Source organism: Anopheles coluzzii, chromosome 3, assembly GCF_943734685.1.
Source record: "Anopheles coluzzii chromosome 3, AcolN3, whole genome shotgun sequence".
Lineage (NCBI taxonomy): Eukaryota > Metazoa > Arthropoda > Insecta > Diptera > Culicidae > Anopheles > Anopheles coluzzii.
In genome coordinates this window covers 42,006,807-42,031,261 of record NC_064671.1, presented here as the reverse complement: position 1 = coordinate 42,031,261, position 24,455 = coordinate 42,006,807, and the positions used below count along the sequence as shown (strand labels likewise).

Here is a 24,455-nt window from a genome sequence, read left to right as displayed (position 1 = left end):
AGAATAGAAACTTAATATATTTTACCAGAAGCTAGTTTTATTGTGAAATGTTTTTTTTTTATTTATGTGACAAAGTTGTGCGTAATTTTTTCACTCTTTTACATTGTGTTAGGGCCGATTCTTCAATATTCATCCTTCAATAATGGCTTTAAAACTTTTGAAGAGTTGAAAAAATAAATGAAACAATCTTATAACATAAAGGAAACCAGAAAAAAAATATTTTAAAAACTCCTCTTTATCATATCAACAATAAAACAGTTATTTCACATCTTCTATTACAACAAAGCTCGTGAATACATTCTTTATGTATGAGGAAAACAATTTGTTTAGGAAATAAAAATAATTTAATTATATTTCTCCGTGCAAAAATTGAATTTAACTATACCTATTCTCACTAACTGTTTTTTAACAACCCATTTTTACAACGTCAGAAAATAGCAGAAATTATCACTCTAAAAGCTCTACGCTCAGTATGGTCAGCTTATTGAAATAATTTGAAAGTTTCACTATTATACAACTAACATGATTCGCCCATATTGGCTGATATTAATTCAATTAAACGAATAATCATATCTCCAATACGGATGATCTATCGATTTCGCACTCCCGAATAATGATACCCGTCTCGAAACAGGACATAATTGATACCAGATAGTCATCAACCGATCGGCTCCATCAATTGCCATCGATCGGCAATTAATCCCCGGACATTCCCGGCACGTGGCGCCGCAATAAAAATCTCATACATTTAATTCGACACTTACAATTCACTGCCCGTTGCATTACATTATTTATTTGCATTGGCTGGCACACTTTTACCCATGCCGGCAAACGACACATGGGAACGATGGTGACAAATACCATCCGCCCCTAGCGCTGCCGACGGCCTCACAGATCGATCTATCGAATCGTGATTTATGGTTCGGTCGGTTCTTTGATCGCCAGTTGACCGCCGTACGGTTGCACCGATGACGCTTCGTGAGGATTGACTTTAATGGAGGCAGAATTGGGATGAACATAGGCATAAAAATGGTGCCGCAAATAGACGTGCTAACGTGACACAGAGTATGGGAATGTTAATGTAGCACTAATTGAAATTGAATTTTCATAGGCAGACTATCGGCGTGCACATTATTGAGGAAAACTGTTATCTGCTGCTGCTGCTACTGCTGCACTGGCTACAACAAATTGGAACTGAACGAAGCTGATGGATAAAGTAAAGTGGCAAATGGAAAAATTTAATAAAAAACCCCCCATGCGATTGTTGGTAATTGTTGAGCTGTATTTGGGGGGACAAAGTTTGGAAACTCGGTCAAAATGAGCGCACATTTGTGAGTGGTTTTCTAGAAATTCCCTTTTATGGTAGGCAAGCATAATAGACCTATCATTTGTGGTCTGCTTCCCTTACGGCAATGCTTCTAATCTATTACGATTACGAGGGAAAGGTGGGCCAAATATCTGAGAAATGAGCAATCGATTTTTATTTATTTCCCCCCACTTGCTTTTGAACGATAGAAGAACAAGAAACCTCTCGCACCTTAGAAGCATTTTCTCATTTCGCTTCCTTTTGGTGCGGAAGTTTTTTATCGCTCTCACCATCGCAGTAGAAGACGTTCATCCTTTTCGCATTTGTGTGCAAACGCTGAAATTTCCCGCACGCTAAAAATTCCAAATTCTTTACAATTTGCTTTTCGCTCGAATGATGCTTTTGAGTTTGTTTTTGTCTGTAGCGTTCCTTGCTCGGCTGTCCTTGCTTCAACACCCAGGCAGCGACACAAGTATCGCCCTTTGAGCTTGGCTACATTCCTATCGCGTTTCGTTAAGAAAGGTTGTGCACAAAAAAATGGTAAAATTGTTGCCTGCTGAATGGCACGCCAAATTCGGACGGAATATTTCAACCCACTTGGTGATGTTTATTATTTTCTGATAGCAAAACATTTCCTTTAATGGGTGGGATGTTTGTATCTTCTTTTTTTCTGGTTTCTGTTATTGTGCTTTTCTTTTTTGGGCGAAGAGAGCAGCTTGTCCGAATGAATTTCTATTCTGCAGCAACTTGATGAGCATGCTCATATTAGGGTTCGTTGCCTTGGTGGAATGTAAATGAACGGTAAATTACATTAAACTATTTAAACACGTGGAAATTATCTCTTTTTATAACACAAGAAGGCTGAGAAATTACAATACAACTTCCACAAAAAGCATTAAATCGATTTTTAAACAATTCACACTATTGCTCATTTTCAAGTTCTTTTTAAAACTCTTTCGATTTAATGTTTCCGGAACCTTCGCGACAAACAAACGTCATGTAGCAGTAGTTGTAATTTTCTATCCATCCTAATCAGTCACGCATGAAGTTTCTAGAAATGTTACGATAGCAGATTAATGCTTCTCTGAAACCATTGTTACCCACGTGTTGCTTTAAGCGCAATACAGTTACAAGGAATAACAATAAAAAAACACAGAACCAGTTTATAGATAACTTTCATCCGGCTCGAATAATAATGAGCTCAGAAACCAATGCAAATGTCCCGGCATGCAATCAAAGTGGAATAATTCCATAGAACTGTGGTGCGGACAACAGCAATGCTTCACCCGACGTTCAACAGACTGGACGGAGTCTGATTGCATAGTTAGGCACGTGAAGACGATGATGATAATGAATATCGTTTCAATGGTTGATTGCAGAATTGTTATGGGAGGCAGAATTTAAATTACGATGAATTTCTGCTGACGTTGAACGACCATGTTGATAAAGCGTTGCGGTGGACAGGGCTGCTTGGTTCAGGGGTGATCACGCACATGCGACAATAACAAGAAGAGATAAAATCGAGCACAAAGAAAGATGAGATATTTCGCTCCGTGGTATGATGCTTTTGGGGCAAGTATAAAACACAACATCAGTTGAAGCAAAACGAAGGTTGCTTTCATGATTTTTCGGTAGCCGTCATTATGTGTTCGTCTCAAAAACACTGACCGAACGTATTTATGCGACCTTCCTACACGCACACAAATACACATTGCTGGAATTGTGTCAAAGGTTAAGGCAAAGGATAAGTGGCCATGATTGGAAAACATCATCGCTGCTGTATAAATCATACACTTGCTTCTTTCGCATAAATCCACACACTCTCGGTTTGTTATATTCACACTCTCGGTTTGTTACGCTTCGTTACATCCCCCCCAACACGGGCAGCTGAGAGAGCCGCCGACCTTCTAAAGCAAGCGCTTGCATGCACACCCTCACATAGGCTCCTGAGTTTTCCATCCCCAGTCAAGGAGGCAAGGTCGTGCAGCGAATGAATTATTGATGTTAATCACAGACCCAGCTGCCAACAGGCTGTTAGATTTATGAAATTTCAATTGCCCTTTCGGTTTCGGTTGTACGGTCGCTCAAGAAACCGTATCGGCTACAGCAAGCCCCTGTGAAGCGAAAAAGGGAAAGCAGAAGAAAGCAAACCGCCCACGGCTTGCACAGCAGCAGCAAAGCCAAAAGATTGCTTCCACTTCCTCGCTTCTATTTGTTCTTCCATTAGCGTAATTGAGTTAGTATTGACCTTCTAAATTGTCTGCTACGGCTGCCGGTTTAGCTTGCACGTGCTTAAGCGAAAGCAAGCGAACCCCTCGACGACCCCACCAAAGCCCAGATGATCAAATGACAGATCATACAACGGAATGGAGAGGTAGGAAAAAAATGTAGGAAGTAAACGAAAAACTGTTGACTTGTGCCAGTTCCGGTCAGCTGACAGTGTCACCCACGGGCCATCCCTGTGCCGTCTGTACAACGTCTTCCGAACGCACACACCGAACGATATCGAAACGTTGATAGATTAGATTCTATAAACGTTGCAGAACAGCCAAGCATAATGATGTACCGCAAACGAAAGACGAAAGCAGAAGGACAAAAATATGCCTTAATTTAGCATTTTTGTAATTCTTTTCCTCCGTGCTGTCTTTCCACCGCCCGAGGCAGAAAAGCGTTATGTTCACCCGACTCTTTAAGCCGGACTTGGTGCTTAAACAGAATCTGATTGGCAAGGAAGCGAAAGTTTCGAGACAAACTTTTTAATTACAGTTTATAATCACCATCTTCTGTCTTAACCTGTCCGGTGTTCTTTTTTTCTGCAACGAGTGGGTGATGGTTTTGATGGAGGTTAAAAACCGATAAATTGACACCGGAATCGGTGAGACGGAAATGATGAGAAGATTGTAATGAAGAGTTTTTTGCAAGTCTGAGGGTGCAAATTTTAAAGTTTAAAGTTGAAATTGCCACGTTCACTGATGTTTTATTAAGTAATGGAAAACTAAAATTCTCTAAAATATTGTTCATAATTATTGCGATGGTTAAAAAACTTAAGACTTTCTGAAGATTTTCTATTTAATTCATTTTCCGTTTTCGCTTCCGGAGCGATATCGCGAGCATGGATCGGTACCTTTGAACAATCAAATAACGATGTATTATCAACATGCCGGAAGCTCATAAAATGAGGATTCCGCCTTCGTGTTGTTTCATTTTCGAATCAATGCCACAGCATCTTGAAGAGTGATGCTACACGCCCGGGATATCTTATTTCCGGCACACTAGCCCACTTGCTCACACTTTCAACCGGCGTGAAAAAGCAACCACAAACCAATCCTCGGAAACTCGAGACGTCATCCACGCTGGCTCCAAACGATATAATCATAAAGCAACTGCCGGTGGTTGAGCTACTGAGTTGAGCTTCCGGCCCTAGCACAAATTGTGCGGTGTGGGTTTAGTGTTGCCATTTACTTCCGATTTCCAAGCCAACATCATCATCATTGCCATCGTCGTCGTAGACTCGTACATTCAAACTGGTGGGTGTTTCCACGCAAGGATTCGAAATGTGCATTTCCTTTCAATATGACACAGTTGTGCACAGTCGATTGAAATGAACATTCCTTTGTGGATGTGTGTGTGTGTCTGTGTGCGTTGGAACCCTCACCAACGGGTGTGAGTGGAAGTCTGCCACGACACGGAAATAGATCCACCGTCGTGCGAGTGAACAATTGGCAGGATTACCTGCAGACCCCGGCAACTGGGAGCGTTTATCGAGTATGTTCACTGTTCTATCGACTGTCGGCTGAAGTATTTGCACACTTCAATCAGATCTGCATTCTTGAAGTGAGCAGCTAGGGAATGTGACAATTTCCGCATCGAAAAGGGAACTTGTTGCTGAAACGGGAGGCGAACAAAGGGGAAAGGTGTCCTAGGAATTGGCAATTGGAAACAATTTTCCCAAGCCAGTGGTTGGAATGGTGCTGCAGCTGATCCTGCAGCTAGCTTGTGTGATGCGAATGTAGCAAGTAAAATGATAGCCACTCGTAAGACACAAAGCAAAGATAAAAGGGAATTGATTTCAATCACTATTGCAATCGTACGTTAACTGTAATGATCGTTTTAAGCGAAGAGTATTTGTGTACAGAGCACAGTCTTTTTCATTGTTGCGCATTCAATTAAATACCAATTTGGATACAATGTGTAGCAATATTAAACGAAGATGTTCCTGTTGATCTGAGGAACAACTATTTTGTTCCTTTCTGTATCTGTATAACGCACCAAAGAATGTGATTAATCGAAAATGGGATGTCGTTTTTATCACATCTGTTGAAGCAATAGTGAATGAATGCCAATTATTGGATGACTTTCATCAAAACGTTTTCCGTTCGTCATGAAGCTAATCTTTGAATTTGCCGAAGTCCCCGAAGAAGTGTGCTATTCTTTTTTTGACTTCCTATCTAGTTTTGTACAATTTTATTACTTCCTGGATGTTAAATACTGACGAATTGTTTCCTTTGCGCCAAGTATAACATATCCGCAGTATAGATACGCTGCAACACTGCTAACAACCTTCTGTGGAACTTGCTAAAGGAACATGCTGAAATTCATCCTTCAAATGAAGGCATCCAATATTGGGGCCCTTCACGATTCTAGTCAGTTTTTTTATGGAGTTTGACAGTTGGAGGCTGAAATCATGTAAACACATACAAATTCACTCACAAAACCAGCCTGCAATTTTCAGTCTAGATTATTCTAGCCTCAAAGCTAGAATGAGGTCCAAGGTACATTAAAGAGATCAGGTGATGGAATATAGAATCACAGAGTATGTAGTTCAGGTGGTTCCATAGCATATTTTTTAGAACCAATTTTGAACATCACTTTTTGACACGATGGGTGACAAATTTTGGTTCATACAAGCTTGCTGGAGGCTTGACGAATACACAAAACACTCTTAAAATCTTCATTAAGAAGCATAAGCGATAAAAATCAGTCTTCTAAATTCATACACCTTGGGATAAGCCCACCTGTATATTATACTCACTTAGATAGCTGCTCGAAAACTGCTATACAATGCAAACAGCTGATTGGCTGAAATTTCAGCCCACAAACTTAAAACGGAAAGGGCCCCATTGGTAGAATGTAGTCATGTTAGAACATATTTGTAGATATATTTTGACAAGTCTTAAACCCAAAAACTTAATTATTGTTATTATTAGTTAAATTTCTATCCGAACAAGTAACCAACAACTCTAGCAATATATTTTAAGATTTTATGATGGTTGTTTTCTATCTAGGTCAGTGGTCGGCAAAGTTTGCGACCGAAAGAGCAAAATTATACAATAATGTTCGTTGAGTTTCACGTGGCGAGCTAAATTGTTAAACCAACTGTTCTATTAAATATATGAACTGTTTAGAATCATCATCTCAATGTCAAAGAGCCGCATGTGGAACGCGAGCCGTACTGTTCCGATCGCTGACCTAGGTAATTTAAGTTACTGACCTCCTATTGCAATTGTGTCAAGATCGTACCTTCTCTTACAACTCACATCATATAAAGCTTTCCGATGTTTTAAAGATAAGAACAGAACCCTGTATGCCTTATCATCCATTGCACTAAGCTATTTAAGTTTATCTGTGCTGCTATTTTGATGCATCACTTTCCATTATTTATTGTCTAGAAGGCGACTGTGAAGTCTAAAAATAGAATGCGTGTCATTAATACGTAACTCGCGCCACTAATAGGATTTACTGTATTGCAAATATTTTGTCCGCTATCGCACGGCTGCTAACGAATCTAAACTTACCATCTTTTTGCATACACCGTCATAAAATAGTTGGCTAGTGGTAATAGACAACAGCGGCGGATCCAAAACTGCAAAGGATGCATTCAAGTTCGAATGCTTATTTGATTGTTAAACAGGAATGCACGACAAAATATAAACAAGACAAAATATATAATTTTTACCGAATCAAATATGATTGAATAAAAACGACTGTAGTGGTGATGATGATAGCGGAAGGACGTTCAAGCATCTGAAAAAAATCTGTTTAAGTTCAAAAAGATGTTAAGACTTTATGCTGATTTGTGTGTAGATGCTTTGATGCATAAATTATTTCCAGGTTGGCGAACAACCTATTACGGGTTCAAACCGCTGTTCTGCACCATGTTGGGATGCCATTTGATACGTTAATACGGGTCAAACGATAGCTTTCCGATGGCAAGAAGATTGGTTTGTTAATTGTTGCTTAAAACCTTTGCATTTTAGATTGGGACTCAGGACTAAAATTCAATCACCAGCATGCAAAACAAATCGCCAAAAGAAGAAAACTCTCAAATCTGTCAAAGCGCAGAGAGAATCACTAATTTGATCAAACCAGTTAAAACAGTCAACAAAGAGTAGCTGTGTGGAGACAACTCAACAGCTGGCTGATAAAGTTGTTTAGACTTTTTTCTTATTTATTTTATGTTTATATGTGAAGGGTGTTGGTGGAGATACATTCTATTTTCTTCTTTTTGTTCTATGTTACAACAACCGTTGTTAGTCAAGGTCTGTCAATATCAGTAGAGGGCTTGGCTTTCAATGACCTACTGATTACATATAGCAGGATAGTAGGTCCTACGAATGGGGGCAAGGTTCATTTGAGACTTGATCTCATGACGGGCATGTTCTTAAGTCGTAAGAGTCAACGACAGTACCACGAGACCTGCCTGTTCTATATTCTACCTCTATTAGCTTCCACTTTTAAAACTATTTATATATTCTGTTATGTTTGATATTACTTTTCATATCAATTATTCAAACGAATACATACAGGGGTTTACAAGTAATTTTACAATGTGTGCTGCATATTTTGTCGAACACGAAATTTTCCTTGACTCCTAGTACGTACTTGGACTGGTCCAAAATTAATTAATTCACCTTCTAAGTTTAATTTTGACAGCCCTATCGAGGTGCAGGTTTTCCTATGTTTTCTACATTATTTTACACATTTTGACATCTTTCCCCGAGTTACGCGAATAATGCGTTCCAGGGACATTAACGCAACTCGGATTTAGGCGTAAGTCGAATATCACGTTTTTCAGCCAAAATATGAGTGATGAAAAGTTATTTATGATTTATTTTAATAATGTAATATCCAGTATTACTTATTTCATACAATTCGAGTAGAAAATTCGGTTATTTCTGTTTATTTAGCGATTTCACACTCTTTGCCAAGCTGAAATTTTATTTGGCAATTGTTCGAGGAAATTGTACCAATTTGATGTATGAACTGTCAACATTAAAAATGCGCATAACTCGAGTGTCCCGTAACATGGGGAAAGACTGTACTTTATGCACAAAAACGGGAAGAAAGATCGGTCGTTTGATCCATAACTCGTTTTATACACTGAGTAATTAACAGTTGAAAATACACTCCAAAATTAACTAAACTCCAAGTACGTACATTGAGTTAAAGTAAATTTCGTGTTTGACAAAATATGCATCAAACATTGCAAAATAATTTGTAATACCCTGTAAGACTTTGTTTGGAATTAATATTTTCTTTAAATCGAGTACCCTATTACAAGGAGGAAATACTTTACAAAAAAGAATGATGATTGTTTTAATGATTTTTTTTACATTAGGATTGTTTTGAGTTTTAAAAAATAAGTAAACAAACATCAAAGAATGAATGACTGTTTTCATGCTTTAATTTTGTTCCATTACCTGTCACAGTTTGATTGTCCTACTCGAAATTAAACCATGCATGTCGTTAACAAAGATCTAATTTTCTTTCAATCCTTTTTTCTGCTTCTAATTACAGGCAGACCGACCCATACACACCTCTACGGCATAATATGCGCTCACTTAAGCCAAACACCGGTACAAACCAACCCGCGGTACGCTGCAAGTGACAAACCCCCGGACCATCCCATTCACCGCGCTAAACGTTGAGCCACACATACGCTTCCCAACGAAGCTTTCAAGTTCTCGCGTCAAAACCACATCCTCCCCGCAACCACGCAACAGCATGGCCCTCAGTACGACGACCGATGCATCGGTGGATGAGATCGCACAAAAACGGCTCGAGTGTCTGGAAACGCTGAATGAAACCGTCGACACGACGATATCGGGTAAGTGCGTGTGGTTGAAGCCACCATCAGTATATGTGAGTGTGTGTGAGCGAGTGAGTAACTAGCTATAGTGTGCTATTCCACTTCCTGCGTGGTGAAGTAGCAGAAAGGAAACACTCACCACCGGGTGCAAAGCATCGCGCAAACAAAAACGCCAAAGAACTGTGGTGAAAATCCAATTAAAAGTTTATCTGATTAATGATGGAGCAGTTTGCCGTTTTGCTCGAAGAGAAAGCGACGAAGAATAAGAAACGTAAACGCGCAGCGAAACGTGTAAGAAAATTCAGTCTATAAATGCCCCAAAAGGATGCAGGATGGAGATGGGTGGAAAAGGGCGAAAGCGATGTAATGCAATGGAGAGTGCATAATGATTGGATTTACAGTTAATTAGAAGGTTGAATCATTATTTGTTGCGCAATCGATCGATGACACGAGATTGGTTTGGTCTGCCCGCCCGCAAGACAAGACGGCGGAAGTTCACGTCTTACTGGATGGACGAGGGCAAATTGTTCTTCACCCTGACATCTCTATTTTTTTCTCTTTCCACACGGTTTAAAAAACACAAGGACTCTTCTGCCCCGGGACGTGGGATGGGTGGTTATGTTGGCCGGACACTGCTGCAGGCACTTCGGCATACGCCCTCTGTCCCGCCTTCATATCAGGTTTCGATCCAACGAGTAAGTGCAAACAACCAACTCCTTTTCGATCGATTTTCCACTTCCACGTTTTCCCCCGTTTCCACACTAAACGTGTGTCCTTTTCGGTTCTTCTTCCGTTCCGTTCGTTTGCAGGGTTTGCGCACAAAGTGTGCAGTGAGAATGGGGAATGGTTCCGGCATCCGGAGACGAACAGGAGCTGGTCCAACTACACAACCTGCATCAACCTGGACGACTTCGAGGTAGGTGAATGGCATTAGTGATCACCGGTTGTTTTTTTATCGTGTTCCACCTGCGCCCCCTTCTCACACCTCTGTTTTACGTTCTCTCGCTCTCTTTCTCTCTCTCTCTCTCTCTCTTGCCCTACCCACAGTGGCGGAAACAGGTGAACCTAATATACGAAACCGGATACGCCATCTCGCTGATAGCCATACTGCTATCGCTCGCTATTTTAAGCTACTTTAGGTAAGCACCCGTTTCAGCGCTTGACGGCGGGGTTAATGAATTTCGTTTATGCTCATTAGGGTTAAGTTACGATGTGACCGTCGCAAAAAGGGATGGGCTTGGGCAGTTGGTACGCGATTGAGTTTCAGCGTGGTTTAAATAAAAATGGTAGCGGATGGACACGGGCATCTAGCGGTTTAATGAGCGTTAATTATCCTTTTTAATTGGAAAAGGAAGATTCTGAACGCAAAGGATGGTGAAACCGTCGGCAGTAGCTTTCGAAGGGCTACATTCGCTGCATTGTATTTAAGTAAATAAAAAAACTCTAATCAATTAAAGTATTCGATTGAATGAGACGTAAGACACGACAAAATTTTTGTTTGTTATGTCTTTCAGTCTCAGTTTTAACGAACGTATTTATGGAACACAATATTGGAACGATATCCTATCTGCTATCTTGTCAATGGCAAATGGGAATTTGTCTAGCAAATTTCCATTCGTTTTTCTTTCATATGCTCTGCTTACAGGGTTTCGAGTCATATAATGGAATAGTTCAATCGGTTGAGAGAATGTTTCAAACCGGTAGTGGAATTGTGCAATCATTCTATGAAGGTTTGCAATCATTTAATGGAGTGTTGCAACCGAATTGTGGAATTTTGCAAGCATACTGTAGAGCTGTCATCAGACTGTGAGAGCCGGTTTAAAAAGCTTCGAATTGATATCGATGATGTTTTCTAAAAGCATCATTTTGAATGGTTTTCATAGGGCTGTCAGATGTACACATTATAAACTGAATGAATCCTGCCGTGGAGTCTTGATTAAACATGGTAAATAATAGTGACAGGTGGGTCGACCCGAACCTATCGGGTCGGAGCCATCCGTAAGCGACCCGGAGTAGTTCGGGTCGGAGTCGCTTATGCTTTCTCGCACCTACTCATCATTCGAGTCGATTCGAACTCGCTGCACCCGCGGGTCGGATTTGATTCCGACTTCGACCTAGCGCACCCGCTGCACCCACGGGTCGGAATCGATTCCGACTGGCTCGCACCCGACTCCGGGTCGGGTCGTGAAATGAGTCGTATGACCCAACACTAGTAAATAAGTAAAATTAATGAAAATGTTTTGGGGTATTTACAGAGGCACCCACAGTCTGACAACCGCTCCACAGTATGCTCGCTAAATTCCAAAAAATCTATTAATACTCGAAAAAACATCCCAAAATATCATATTTAAAATATTAATGAAACCTGTGCCAAAAAAGTCTCAAGAGTTCGCAAGGTTTTATCTTCTATACATTGTAATCTACACCAATACCTATTAATTCGCAAAGAAACTAGGTACGTCCGAGCGCGACCACGAAAGTTATGGTATATTACTTGTTTCACAGTCAAAAATACTAAAAATACATGATTTTTGAAACTACAACTTCGATAATATTAAAACATTAAAAGCAGCAACGCCAGAAATCGCAAGAACAATAATAGCAATCAATAAATCATTTAAACGTCTCTGCTAGCGTTAATCCAAATATTCCGCTTAATAATGTCAGCGAGCCTTATCCCGTCTTTATTACATTTTATATTAACCAGAGGGTCAGGTGCTGCCACAGGTGGTCACATTTAATCCATTCCCCTATCTTGGATAACGATTAATGTCTTTACGCAGCTTTGAGGTACGGCATAACACTACCACACTTCCGGAAGAAAATGAAACTCCCCACAACCCATGCCCATGCCACCCGTCTTGCGAATGAAAAAGTGAAATTCAATAACAACTATCCCTCACCGTCGTGCTGCTATTTGATTATGTGTCCCTTTTACAAACATCTTTATCCTTTTCGCCCTTCACCACTTTCCAGATCGTTAAAATGCGCACGAATAACGCTACACATGAACCTGTTCGTATCCTTTGCCTGCAACAACTCCCTCTGGCTGCTGTGGTACCGGCTGGTGTTGACCGATCTCGATCTCCTGAAGGAAAGCGGTGTAAGGCTCTGGTCAAACGGCTGACCCACCCGTTGCGAGACACACCAACGGTCCCACTTCACTCACATTAACAATCCACCCCACAATTCCGCTTTTCAACCATTGCAGGCTGGCTGCATCACGCTGCATCTGGTGTTGCACTACTTTCTCCTGACCAACTACTCCTGGATGCTGTGCGAAGGATTCTACCTTCACACCGTGCTGGTGTCGGCGTTCGTGTCGGAGAAGAAGCTGCTCAAATGGTTGCTGGCGCTCGGGTGGGGTTCGCCCGCCTTCTTCATCGTGCTGTACGGGTTTCTGCGTGGATATGCCAGCCCACCGAACGATACGATAGAGTAAGTGAGGGTTGAATAAATAAAAACTCATCGTGTATAATGGGATTGAATGAATGGTTGCCCTCATAAAACGTCAATCGATTGATGCATTGGGCGTTGGCCATGGTGCGGTGAACGGTTGATGCGTTTGCTATTGATGGTCCAATTAAGTGCTGTACTTGCAGTTGCATTTGCATTTTACTTTCCTTTTCCTGTACCATGCAGTTGTTGTGGAAAATCAATATAATTAATTATTTTGTAGTTTGAATTTAAATTCGTTTTATTAAATTTTAAATAATCTACCAAGCATTCATTATTTAACTTTTCATTTTTCTCATGGTTCCTTCCCCTAGTTACATTGTTTCCGGGTGCAAAGGAAAAACACAAACTGCCCGTAACAATGTAAAACCCCTGTGTGTTAGTTTTTGCGACTAAATACATACACTTTTTCTTCCGGCCCTGCTTTACTCTGGTGCAATGAGAACTAACGTGTGTTAGCTTTTTTAGCTTGTTTTTCTCTCCCTATAACATTCATTTATTCACCCGCACAAACAATAAACTCCTTTGAACCCCAAATCTCGGTACTGTTGGATCGTTTTACTTTACCTATGCTTTTACCACTCTTCGTTCCCCAGGTGCTGGATGAACGATAGTTCCTTCAACAAGGTGTTCGTCGGACCGGTGTGCATTTCGATGTTGCTGAATCTGGTGTTCCTGTTCAACATCATGCGGGTGTTGCTGCTGAAGCTGAAAGCTCCGGCCGGCCCTCAGGGTGCCGGTCCGTCTAGAACGATCTTGCAAGCATTCCGGTAAGTACGTGAGGGGAGCTAGGTCGTATTCGCACCAACGAGCTTTGGCTGTATTTTGGGGGTAGATTATTCATTCTCCTTTTTCGAGACTGTGGTATCGCAGTCAGGGCAAAGGTGTACGATATATGGTCGTACGAGCGTTTTGGCTGTTACCGTTTCAGTATTGAATGAGCAGAGTTTAGTTTCATTAATTCGTATCCTCTAGGCATACTTACTGTCTGATTGGGTGTGTGTGTGTGTGTGTGTGTGTGTGTGTGTGTGTGTGTTTGTCTTGTTATGTAAATCCTGTGCACTGGGGACACAGATTGCAATTAAAACGAGCAAGAGCAATTGGGTTTGTTAGCTAAATTAAACAGAATACACTGAGATTGCAACAGTATGTGAACCCTGTAAAAATTTTAGGGGTTTTTAATTGCTTTAAACACAACTGTTCGTATTCGTTTGACTTGTGATAAAACTGTCTATTTTTTTCAATACATTTTATGAATAAAACCTCTATAACTTTTATTTATCCGTTGTATTAAAATAGACCTCGTATATGTTTTGGAAAAAATTAAAATTGACTTAATCTATATTTTTCAATGGAGTTTTAATTGTTTAGACTGCATTGTTTAATGAAATGATCGACCATTATGATATTGAATTGAACAGACATGTTGCTTCGTCAAATTGTAATTGCTAATTGTAATTGTAATGGAAAATTGTCGCATTGCTTCATCAAATTGTAATCGAAATTGTATCTACAAAAATTAAGAAATTACAATAAATGTAGTCCAACGTAATATGCTTGTGCTATTTAAAACAAATCTAAATCTTATGGAATCGTCTTTACAAACACTGCCTTTGAAACATGAATCCTCAGGATTGCGTTCAACTATTACGTACCTTTGAAACATGAGGAATATTCCATTTTGTTCTCCAGAATATGATTGAGCTATGAATGATTTGGTTTGTATATTCATGCTTATTCAGCTCTGATTTCGACGCAAATAAATTCGAATCTGTTTGAGAAAATATACTCTGCAACACAAATTCATTGACTCTATAAAGAAGTATCTCGATTGAATATAAATAATACGCGTAGTTCTATCTAAACTCAAATCACCAAACTAATTATAGAGAGAGGAATAAATTGATAAAGAGCAATAGGGAGACTGTGAAATAGGGCAGAATAACAATATCTTTCCTGTAAAAAAAAACACAAATATTTCTTATCTTTTGCTTTCCCTACGATCCTTTTTTTGTATTAAAAATAATAATTGCCCCTCCTCCATTCGCCCTCTAAAAGCGCAACCCTTCTTCTGGTGCCCCTGCTCGGCCTCCAGTACATACTGACGCCGTTTCGTCCGGGCAATGGTCACCCGTACGAGCGAACGTACGAAACGATGCTGGCGTGCACCTCCTCGTTTCAGGTGAGTTTGGCCACTGACCAAAATTGTTCGATTGTATTACATTAACTCACGGACGTGTACGGTATATGTGGGTGTGTTTATGTATGTATATTTCTCGCAGGGGCTCTTTGTGGCGGTACTTTTCTGCTTCCTGAACGGGGAGGTCATCGCACAAGTGAAGCGCAAGTGGCGCACCGTGTTCCTGCGTACCCGCGCCAACTCCTACACCGCGACGCAAGTGTCCGTAAGTACGTTAACGGTCCTACGTGTTTGAATGATTTTTCTTTTTTTTTTGGTTTTCTTCCGTTTTTAGCACCAAAGGTACACACAACACGACACCCCCTCACACGAATGCCGATAGCGTTTGGCACTGTTGAAATGTCTCGTATTCAAAAAGCAGTGTACAAATAGAACGCTTTTATTTTGCTCATTTAGGCTTTCAACTTAATAGTTTGCCTGTAGAAGGGACACATTAAACCTGACCTCTATTTAATTAGTGCAGAACGTCTTCACATCGCACAGCACAAAGTACCACGGTCCACACCCTGACACCGATTCGCTAACACCCTACCGTTCCCTATCACTGCCCCTCACGTGCCCTCGATCTGGTCTTAACGTTCCATCCACCCCAAACGGGGGGTCGTTTAAATCAAAACTTAGCTTGGCGCCATCATTGTTTATTCTCGTGGCCACCGTGTTAGTACGGTACGGTGCAGCTCATGCATTTGCGCTACGATGCACCGGGGAGTGATAGTGCCTGGGATTAGAGGGTGATAAATAAAACAACCCGCACCCTCTTCACTCTCTCACACTCTCCGCTTTTATCACCTTATCGGCGTTAAGATTGTGGATTGAGCTAGAACGTAGAAAATGAACGATGCAGGGCGAGCATGGACTAGCAGTAGACTTCACTTTACATCCTCACCCATTCACCCCATACATGAAGCAGAACAGAGAACTCCCTTTCCCGTTTGATGTATAGTTTTTCCCCTCACAAATGTATCACACTATCTCTCTCGCTCTCTCTCTATCTCACGCTCTCTCTTTCTATTTCTCCCACGTTTCTTCTCTTTTTTCTTGTTTCGTCCTATACTTTCAGTCCTACGCTATATCTGAGACGAGTTTTTAGAAAAAAAATCAATTGAATGCAAGTATCTTTGTTTTTCATTTTTTTACCCTACTTAAGAAAAACAATTGACGTCAGTCCTTTTTCTACCTTCTTTCTCTTCACATGTGAATATTTACCATCTTTTGTGTTCCTCTTGTTTGCATATTTTTTGCCTTTCATTTTCGGTGAACCAAAAATTTGTAAAATCACACCAAAAAACTATTCATCAAAAACAATAGCCGTTCCGTTCCAGCCGCACAAAACAGCTGTTGACTTATTTTTTATGATTTTTTTTCTTCTCTTTTGTGTTTTTGTGCAAAATCGTTTCACTTCGGACAGTGTTTGTTTTTGGTTTCATTCAATTTTCATACATTTTAAGCGGTTTTACATTTTTCCTTGCTTTTTACGATTCCATTTTCAATTAAAACATTCTATTAAAAACGTTTTTTTTTTCAAAAGACTTCATTTTTATGTTATGCATTCATTTTGTTTCCATTTACACATTCCCGTGCGTCTCTCACGTAGGACACAGTAGCCGCACCAGCATTTTTGTATTTTCACATTTACTTTGTACAATTTTTAGTCACCTTGTTCGACCATTTTTCCACCTAGTTGCTCCTTTCTCACTGCTCGTTCTATTTTCCTCCTCGCTCACCCTCTCGCACCTTTTTTCTCTCTCACAAACACACTCAACCGGTTGCCGTTGTTCTTCATCACTCCACTCTGTCTGTACCTTGTACTCTACCACTCTTCACCACTTTTCTCTCCTCCTCCCTCCCCTCTCTCTCTCTCTCTCTCTCTCTCTCTCTTTCTCTCTCTCTCTCTCTCTCATTCTCTTACTCTCTGCGTGTATTTTATGTCTGTACTGTCCGAAGTATAAAATAAATCCCCACATTCTAATCACAGCCGGTCACCTTGCAGTTCGTCCGTTGCGGTCCACCGGTGCCAGGTGAGGAGAAGGTTTGACTAAAGGAGTACACCGACCGCGGCCCTGCCAAATCCACCCGCAAACCGTTTTCCTGCCGCACCCGGAAGCGTTCCTTGCTTCTGCCGACTTCCTGCATGGAGGCGTCGGATGCACCACCTACCAGCACAATGTCACGGACGGACCACCACCGTACCACGGTCTTTGATCCAACCGTCACAACCGTCACCTCGGCTACAACGACCACGGCTGCCACCGATACCGCAACTGCGACCTCTCAACCAGCTCAAAGAGTACACTTCCGACCGGAACTGGTGTCCGATGCTGGGCCGGATGGTAAAGCTTCGCTCGCGGAACCAGCGGCCACAACCAACGGTCACACCCACCGACAGCCAGTGAACGGGTTTCACGCAGCAGTGGACGACTTGCCGGACGACGTTGAGCCACCGGCGGATGAAATCCTTTAAACAGGTCCGCGTTACGCTCCTTCGGCTAGCTTTAAAACGAGGTTTAAGTTGCAACGGTGAAACTAGTTTTAAAAATCAAGAAGAGGAAACAATACGGCCAAACCAAAACCAAACTATCGTACGTAACTATCGTGTTTTGCGTGAAAATGACGCGTTGTGGGGGGGAAGTAGAGGGTTTTATAAAATACTTTTAAAATAAACAATCGTTCCTGTCCTCTTTGACGCTTTTTTTACGCGTAACGTAAGAAGTCTCTGCACGTGTTTGCAGCATGTAGATATGATAATTTGATTTTACTTTAAAGCACGGTATACCCGCTTTAACGATCGCTTCCCATACCAACTCCATGGTACTGTGTTGTCAGATACAAAAGGAATATGTACTTGTGTTTTGCACGGCAAAGAAAACAGACCGATAAATAAGAATAAATGTTATTACAATGTAGTGAATGATTTATAAAAGGTGGGAGAAACGAAAATTGAAAGAGGAAAAGCCTCTGGATTGTTCGTATATTCATGACTGTGTCATTTGCCAATGTGAAATAAATAGTTTCTGTAAACAGGTGGAAGCAAATTTGTACAAGGGAAGCATTAACCTTGCAATTTCCCGCTAAGATTAAACCAAAAACAAAACCAGAGTATAGCTACACTTAAAGAAAAATACAATCCATATAAAATCACTCGAAAAAAGCCGTCGTAATGTTAAGCCGTTCGTGGATAGGATCAACGCAACCTACGAGCCAATGTAATGAAAGAAAATTTAATGAAACAATTTCGCAAAGCGTTCGGCTATACTGTGTGAAAGTCAGTTGCGTTATTATTAAAACTATAGAATCAAAACAAAACACAATAGTACGCAACCACACACATAACACACACCAACTCATCTAGATAAATACAAAACGAGTAGATAAATTGTAGGTTTATACAGAATGGAAAGGCAAACTGTAACTCAAGTGAATGTTTCGATTTTTTTTCTTATTTTATTGCTCTAAAAACATAAACGTAATACGCGGCAAATGTAAAACGGAAACAAAATTTGTGTAGAACAAAATAAAAAATGAAATGAAACAATCTATGAAATTTTACCATAAATTCATACGCACTCGTTGTTGGTGAAGCAACAACTTCACCGGAATGGGAGGGAGAAACGCATGAAATAAAGAGATCCAATTTGCAAGTGAAATCAATACGGTTTGATTGTACATTTGTTTGATTTTGCATGATATTGATATTACAGTTGCTATACGTACATTTTTTTTAATTTTGTTGTGCAGTTTATTGAAAATATGTGATATTAGATTCTTCGAATCAATCTCGATGATGTTCAGAAGTTGTAAACTTGAACAACTATCAGCTGTGCTATTAAAGTTTTAGAAGGAATCAAATGTTCAGTCTAGTTTTGTTGTTTATTCTTTATTTATATACTTATTTTTATATATATATACAACATATACTTTGTATAATTGTTTTTGTTGAAGTTTACTTTTTGATTGTGTATCGGTTTCATGATATCATCAACGTTGCATACCTGTTCACTCCTCTCTCTCTCTCTCTCTCTCTCTCTCTCTCTCTCTCTCTCTTTCTATCTTTCTCTCTCTTTCTTTATCTCTCTGTCTCTCTATCTCTCTGTTGTTGGCCTGCTCACGATAGAGCATGTAGGTGTGACATGGCCCGGGCTGTTTACTCGCAGAACTTATTAATATTCAGCATCTAATAAGATTTTGTACTAGCCTTTATTTCAAACGAATAAACCACTGAACCTTTGGCCGGTCTGGTGGTTCAGTCGTCAACTCGAACGACTTAACAACATGCCCGTCATGGGTTCAAGCCCCAAATAGACCGTGTCCCCATACGTAGGACTGACTATCCTGCTATGGTAACAAAAAGTCACTGAAAGCCAAGCCCACTTCACTAGTGGGTACAGGGCAGGCCTTGACCGGCAGCGGATGTTGTGCCAAAAAGAAGAAGAAGAAACCACTGAACCATTCACCAATAGGATAGTTCTATTTGTTCGGGCGTAAAGAGCTTCTCAGACAGGACAATCTGGTTTTAGAAACTTATTAAGTACTACATAGCCCAATAGTCACTGCTTGATACTGGATGACTGTCTATATGAGGCTTGAACTCACGTTTGGCATGTTGTTAATTTTAGCGAGGTATTTACTGTACCACTTGACCGTCAGTAAGATTGGCTGGTCAAATAACCTATTTAATCAAGATCAACACAATTTCCTTATCATGAATGCCATACTACAATTCTTTGCCTTTAATTTAATACCCATTCCTTGCTTTCTGTTTCAATATTCCACTGCACAGTTTTCTTTTGCTTGTTTAGAACACAAATTGGGCAAAAATAAGAAAAAATGACGGTACAACTTTTGAACCAATTTCTCCAAATGCCGCTTTACTCCAACTCTGTGCAGAAAGGTGAAAGAAAAAGGTGGCAAAGTACACAACAAAAGTTTAATATACCTTCTGCAAGTATCAGAATGTATCAAAAGTATCAGAATTGCTGACTTTGCCTTCCTATTTAAAAGAATATTTGTGTGTCAGAGAATATGAGAAAAATATTTTTTTCCCCTTTGGCGTAATGATTAGTAGGTAGTTGATAGTGTTTTATTAAACTATTACTGTTTTGGAACTTTATTTTGATTTGATTTATATTATTGACTTGACTAAATGTATAATTTTTCGCTTTGACCAGCCAGCGAATACAGAGTCAATTTCGACCACAACATGCTTTTTTCGATGGAGACGCCCAGTAGTAAGCGAAGGGAAATCAAATGGAGACGCCCTGTCGTTGGTGGGGAAATGCTACTTTACGGGATTGTGAAATGTAATCTTACTGAATCCAGCAACCAAACAATTGTCATTTCATACATCACATATCGCAACAACTTAACCCCATCAAGAATGCCGATAGCATGTAAACTATTTCGATACTTATCCATACCGATCGCATCTGACCGCACATGGAATGTCCTTTGACAAATGAAGCGATTTTGTGGTACGATTTCACAGCAAAATGCCACACACACACTCCTTGTATCACACCCATCATCGGCAACTGGGTCCGATTTTGATTGCGCTGCCATTTGAAGTTATTAGTCATTTTGAAACATTCCAACATTCGATGTCACCACCACCGCCGCCGCCGCCACAGTGCTCTTAATTGATGTTAAGCTTTTGAGCAATCTATTCAAGCGCCAGGCTGCTTGACTGGTTGCCACAGCTGGTGGTGTGATTCTCGTTGATGCAAACCGCCCACTACAGCACATCCGAAACGCCGCACAAAATGTCACCATATGACAGAGGTTCATTTCCTTGGCCGGTTAAACAACTGTCTTGCCATCATCGCTCTACGGCCCCATGCGAATATGAAGGAATTCCATAAAGACGTATTTGTTTTCCATTGTGTCACCATTAAAAACCACTAAAGCGAGGAAGCTGGTGCCGGGTGTGCGCCACATTGCATGATGGATCGGTGTGTTTGTGTTTCATTTCAGTAGAAACAACATTTCCTCAGCTTTCGCATTACCAGGTGACAGCTTTGCAATGAGTGCAAAAAGCATGTGATATAATACAATTGCAATTATTGTCATATGAGCAATATGAAATATGAAAGCAATGCTAATGATTTTAATAATTTTTCAAAAAGTTGATATTGAAAAAAAAATTATTTAGTTTTATATTATATTTACATTTTATATTACATTGAGATGTTTATCTTTAAAACTCTTTATAATTCTTATTGTGTTTAAATAGCTCACTGATGCTTCCAAATGGTAAACGTTGACCAAACAAGTAATCCATAAGAGAAATCTCCACTCGTTTTACTCACCACTAAAGCAAACATGAAATCCGACGACGATATTAACCGCACCGAATCATTCGGATATCTGTTAACGTACTCGACCACTTAACTTCCGCCGATGTTCACTTCATACTTCCTGCTTTTTGGCGTTTCGATTTATACCCTCTACCAACCCTCTCTACCACCCCTCCTTCCCTTGCCCCATTGTCATCAATCAGCGTGGTTGGTTCGCATTATGTTCGCACTCTTTCGACTTGTTTGACGTACGCACCATCACCATGCCATCGTGGCGAGCAGATCGAATTGAATTATAGTCATGGTAAATATTATTTGTGCTCTGGAAAATTGATTTCCAAAAATTCCATCGCACTTTTGCCATTAAACGTAGGGCAAGGCAAAGGAAACCGATATACAATTCGGTACAAAGCTCATGATTGATGTTGTTTTTGTTAGGGACGAGAAATAATGCGCCAATCCCCCATCTTTTTGGATATTTTTTAGTTTTTTCAGCATCAGACACAACATATCAAAACCGTTGCATCTCGATGCGCCATGACAACACATTGGCCCTTAATGCAATCAATAAAGCTTGTTATATTGCACCGATGGCATAATTGGTTAGACAAATTTTAATATACCATGGCATTTTCTATCGCTCGATTTTCTGAAGCTGAGTTGAAAGCCATAACTATTCAATTGAAACCAAATCATTCTTTAATTTTTGCAGCGAGTGTTTTTGATTCATATCCGAATTTATCTGAATTTGAAAGAGATCAAAGATTTAAATTCGTTATGTAATAGGTAAAAAATGTATCTTCACAACCAATAAAAGCAACAAGTAATTATATTTTAGTTATTTTCTATGTTATGTTTTTTTCTTTGATAAAGGTAAGGGAAGGTGAGGGTTCTTGGGCCGGTCTGGTGGTACAGTCGTCAATTCGTACGACTTAACACCATGCCCGTCATGGATTCAAGCCCCGAATACGTGTAGGACTGACTGACTATACTGCTATGGTAACAATAAGTCAAAGAAAGCCAAGCTCACTCCAACAGTGGGTACAGGTAAGCCTTGACCGACAGCGATTGTTGTGCCAAAGAAGAAGAAAGGTGAGGGAAAAACTATTGCGATGAGATATACGTGGAGGTGTGTTAGACGAATTTGTCAACGGTTAGCGTTTGTTCATTGAATTCGAGCAATTCTTCTAATCAGGAAGACTATAACTATTGGCAAAAAATTGCTAAAAGATTGCTTAATTTGGTGTAAATAACGAAACACTAAAGGGTTTTCCACACAAACACGCTGAAAGTTTTGAGAAAGAGAAAGGATTATATTAAAAATTTTAGTGCGAGAATCCTCAAGGGTTAACAAGCATGCTCTTCAACTCGGTTGCATACAAGTTGGGTTCAAGTTGCATTAAATTTAACAGTTTAGTTTAGTTTTTTTTTATATTCCAATCGCCTAGAATGTGTCCTAATAATATTCCCTTATCGTAAAACATAAGATTTCTAAAACTCCTCAGATATTCATAGAATGCCTTGCGATTTTGATAGCAAACGATTGTTTCCATACATTAATATAACACTGGGACAAGAAAGGTTTAAGATGTGCAGGTATTTAAATATTTGAATTGGAAGAGATAGCAATCGAAACGTTTGTGGAGCTATATATACTCAAATAATAACATGTTGATTTAAATTTTCATCAAACAAGCGATCACTTTGTAGACCTTGGTCTTCTTTGACGCAACAATCGTACTCGGTCTAGGTATAAATTAGCCATCGCTATGATAGGCTATTTGTGTCTTGAAAGAATTTCTAATTGCCGAATGGCCAGTCATATACTTAAGTACGGACCACATGGGGCTTAAACCAAGCATGTTGTTAGAATGCACGACTTCAACACTTTGAGTGCCAAGGCTATCATATATGATAGCCAGTTATGTTTCCTGAGGAGTCATGGCTATCATATATACAACTCTGTCACGCAATATTGCATTATTGATTGTGTGCAAGTATGAACATTGCATGCAAGAAACGTAAAACGATAAAGTCGGCATTTGAATTCATGAATGTCGACAAAAATCGACTTTTTGAACGTAATTTACGTTTTAATCGTTGAATTGGAATGAAAATTCAAATCATGATAAACTTTGACATGCTTCCGGAAATAAGAAAATCCACAATCATGGTTAATTCAGACGTTATTCATTTTTTTTGGTAAACATAAATTGATTTATAATAATTTTGGCCTTGTTATGAAACATAAACATAACATTATATCATATTTCAGATGGATATGTTTTCAGTTTTGTGTTAGTAATTAATTTTCATTAATTTATTTTTCTCCTGTACCTTCTTCTACTTCTTCGTTGCGCAAAAACAGGTGTCGGCTAAGGCCTGCCCTATACTACTAACGGGCTTAACTTATTGATTCACTCACAGCAGGATAGTCAGTCCTACGTATGGAGGACAAGGTACATGCGACGCTTAAACCCACGGCGGATATATTATTAAGTTGTGTGAGTTGATGACTGGATCACGGAACTGTTTTTTTTTTTATTATTTTCAATGCTTTCTTAGCGTAATAAGCGTAGAATGTAATGAAAGAAAGAGAAATTGGCAATTCCTCTGAGCAATAGCAAAAGAGCCCGGATCGGTCTCTCTACTCCGTTGGTGAATTGGTTCAGGTCCTACATCTCTGAACGTAGCTTCTTCTTTGGCACAACAACAGCTGTCGGTCAAGGCCTGCCCTTGTACCCACTTAACTATTAACCACTTAACTTAATGTATTAGAGAGCTCATCTGGCGTTCTTTAGGGCAGGACGTCACACTGGCCATTACGGAAGCACATTGTATGCTCTATGCGGATGATGTTAGATTGTTTCGTGTCCCACGGAACAATTCCGATTCTCTTTCTCTGGAATGATCGGATGATATGTTTTTCTGACTGGTGCAACAATAACGACCTGGTAATTTATGTTAATAAGCGTACGTCAATGTCGTTCTTTAGAATAGCTAGTCCGATAGCATAGCATGTCAGGGACACAACTGCCGGGTGCAATACGGTCAGGGATTTAGAGGTCAACCTGGATCGCAAACTAAATTTCAAACAACATTACTGTGATATTT

At 39.9% G+C, this 24,455-nt stretch overlaps 2 protein-coding genes across 6 annotated transcripts in view; both read left to right on the top strand.

Annotated features, from left to right (window-relative positions):
• Nucleotides 1–9,214, top strand: part of LOC120954690 (DENN domain-containing protein 1A-like) — a 121,853-nt gene extending 112,639 nt beyond the window's left edge. The window contains exon 10 of the mRNA XM_049609847.1: nucleotides 9,104–9,214. Coding sequence (XP_049465804.1) covers nucleotides 9,104–9,136 — 33 coding nt within the window. The 3' untranslated portion in view covers nucleotides 9,137–9,214. The remainder of the gene's footprint in view (nucleotides 1–9,103) is intronic.
• A 90-nt stretch (nucleotides 9,215–9,304) lies between these two features.
• On the top strand, nucleotides 9,305–18,695 carry LOC120957049 (calcitonin gene-related peptide type 1 receptor). 5 transcript variants are annotated; one of them, XM_049609848.1, is made up of 10 exons: nucleotides 9,305–9,413; nucleotides 9,980–10,090; nucleotides 10,205–10,311; nucleotides 10,443–10,534; nucleotides 12,372–12,498; nucleotides 12,607–12,833; nucleotides 13,448–13,621; nucleotides 14,910–15,033; nucleotides 15,134–15,256; nucleotides 17,042–18,695. In XM_049609848.1, exons 1-10 carry the CDS (start codon nucleotides 9,311–9,313, stop codon nucleotides 17,084–17,086), a joined length of 1,233 nt encoding a protein of 410 aa, XP_049465805.1. In that variant the 5' UTR covers nucleotides 9,305–9,310; the 3' UTR covers nucleotides 17,087–18,695. The 5 variants fall into 5 exon arrangements, with proteins under 5 accessions (XP_049465805.1, XP_040234915.1, XP_049465807.1 ...); XM_040378981.2 differs by having other exon boundaries at nucleotides 17,027–18,695; XM_049609850.1 differs by having other exon boundaries at nucleotides 16,112–18,695.
• Nucleotides 18,696–24,455: the final 5,760 nt, after the last annotated feature.

Bases quoted from the DNA above. Each gene is read 5' to 3' on its own strand.
- LOC120957049 (XM_040378981.2), top strand. From the start codon at position 9,311: ATGGCCCTCAGTACGACGACCGATGCATCGGTGGATGAGATCGCACAA. The intron at 10,535-12,371 runs GTAAGCACCCGT...ACCACTTTCCAG, and splicing joins GCTATTTTAAGCTACTTTAG to ATCGTTAAAATGCGCACGAA. The intron at 15,257-17,026 runs GTAAGTACGTTA...TTCTAATCACAG, and splicing joins ACACCGCGACGCAAGTGTCC to CCGGTCACCTTGCAGTTCGT.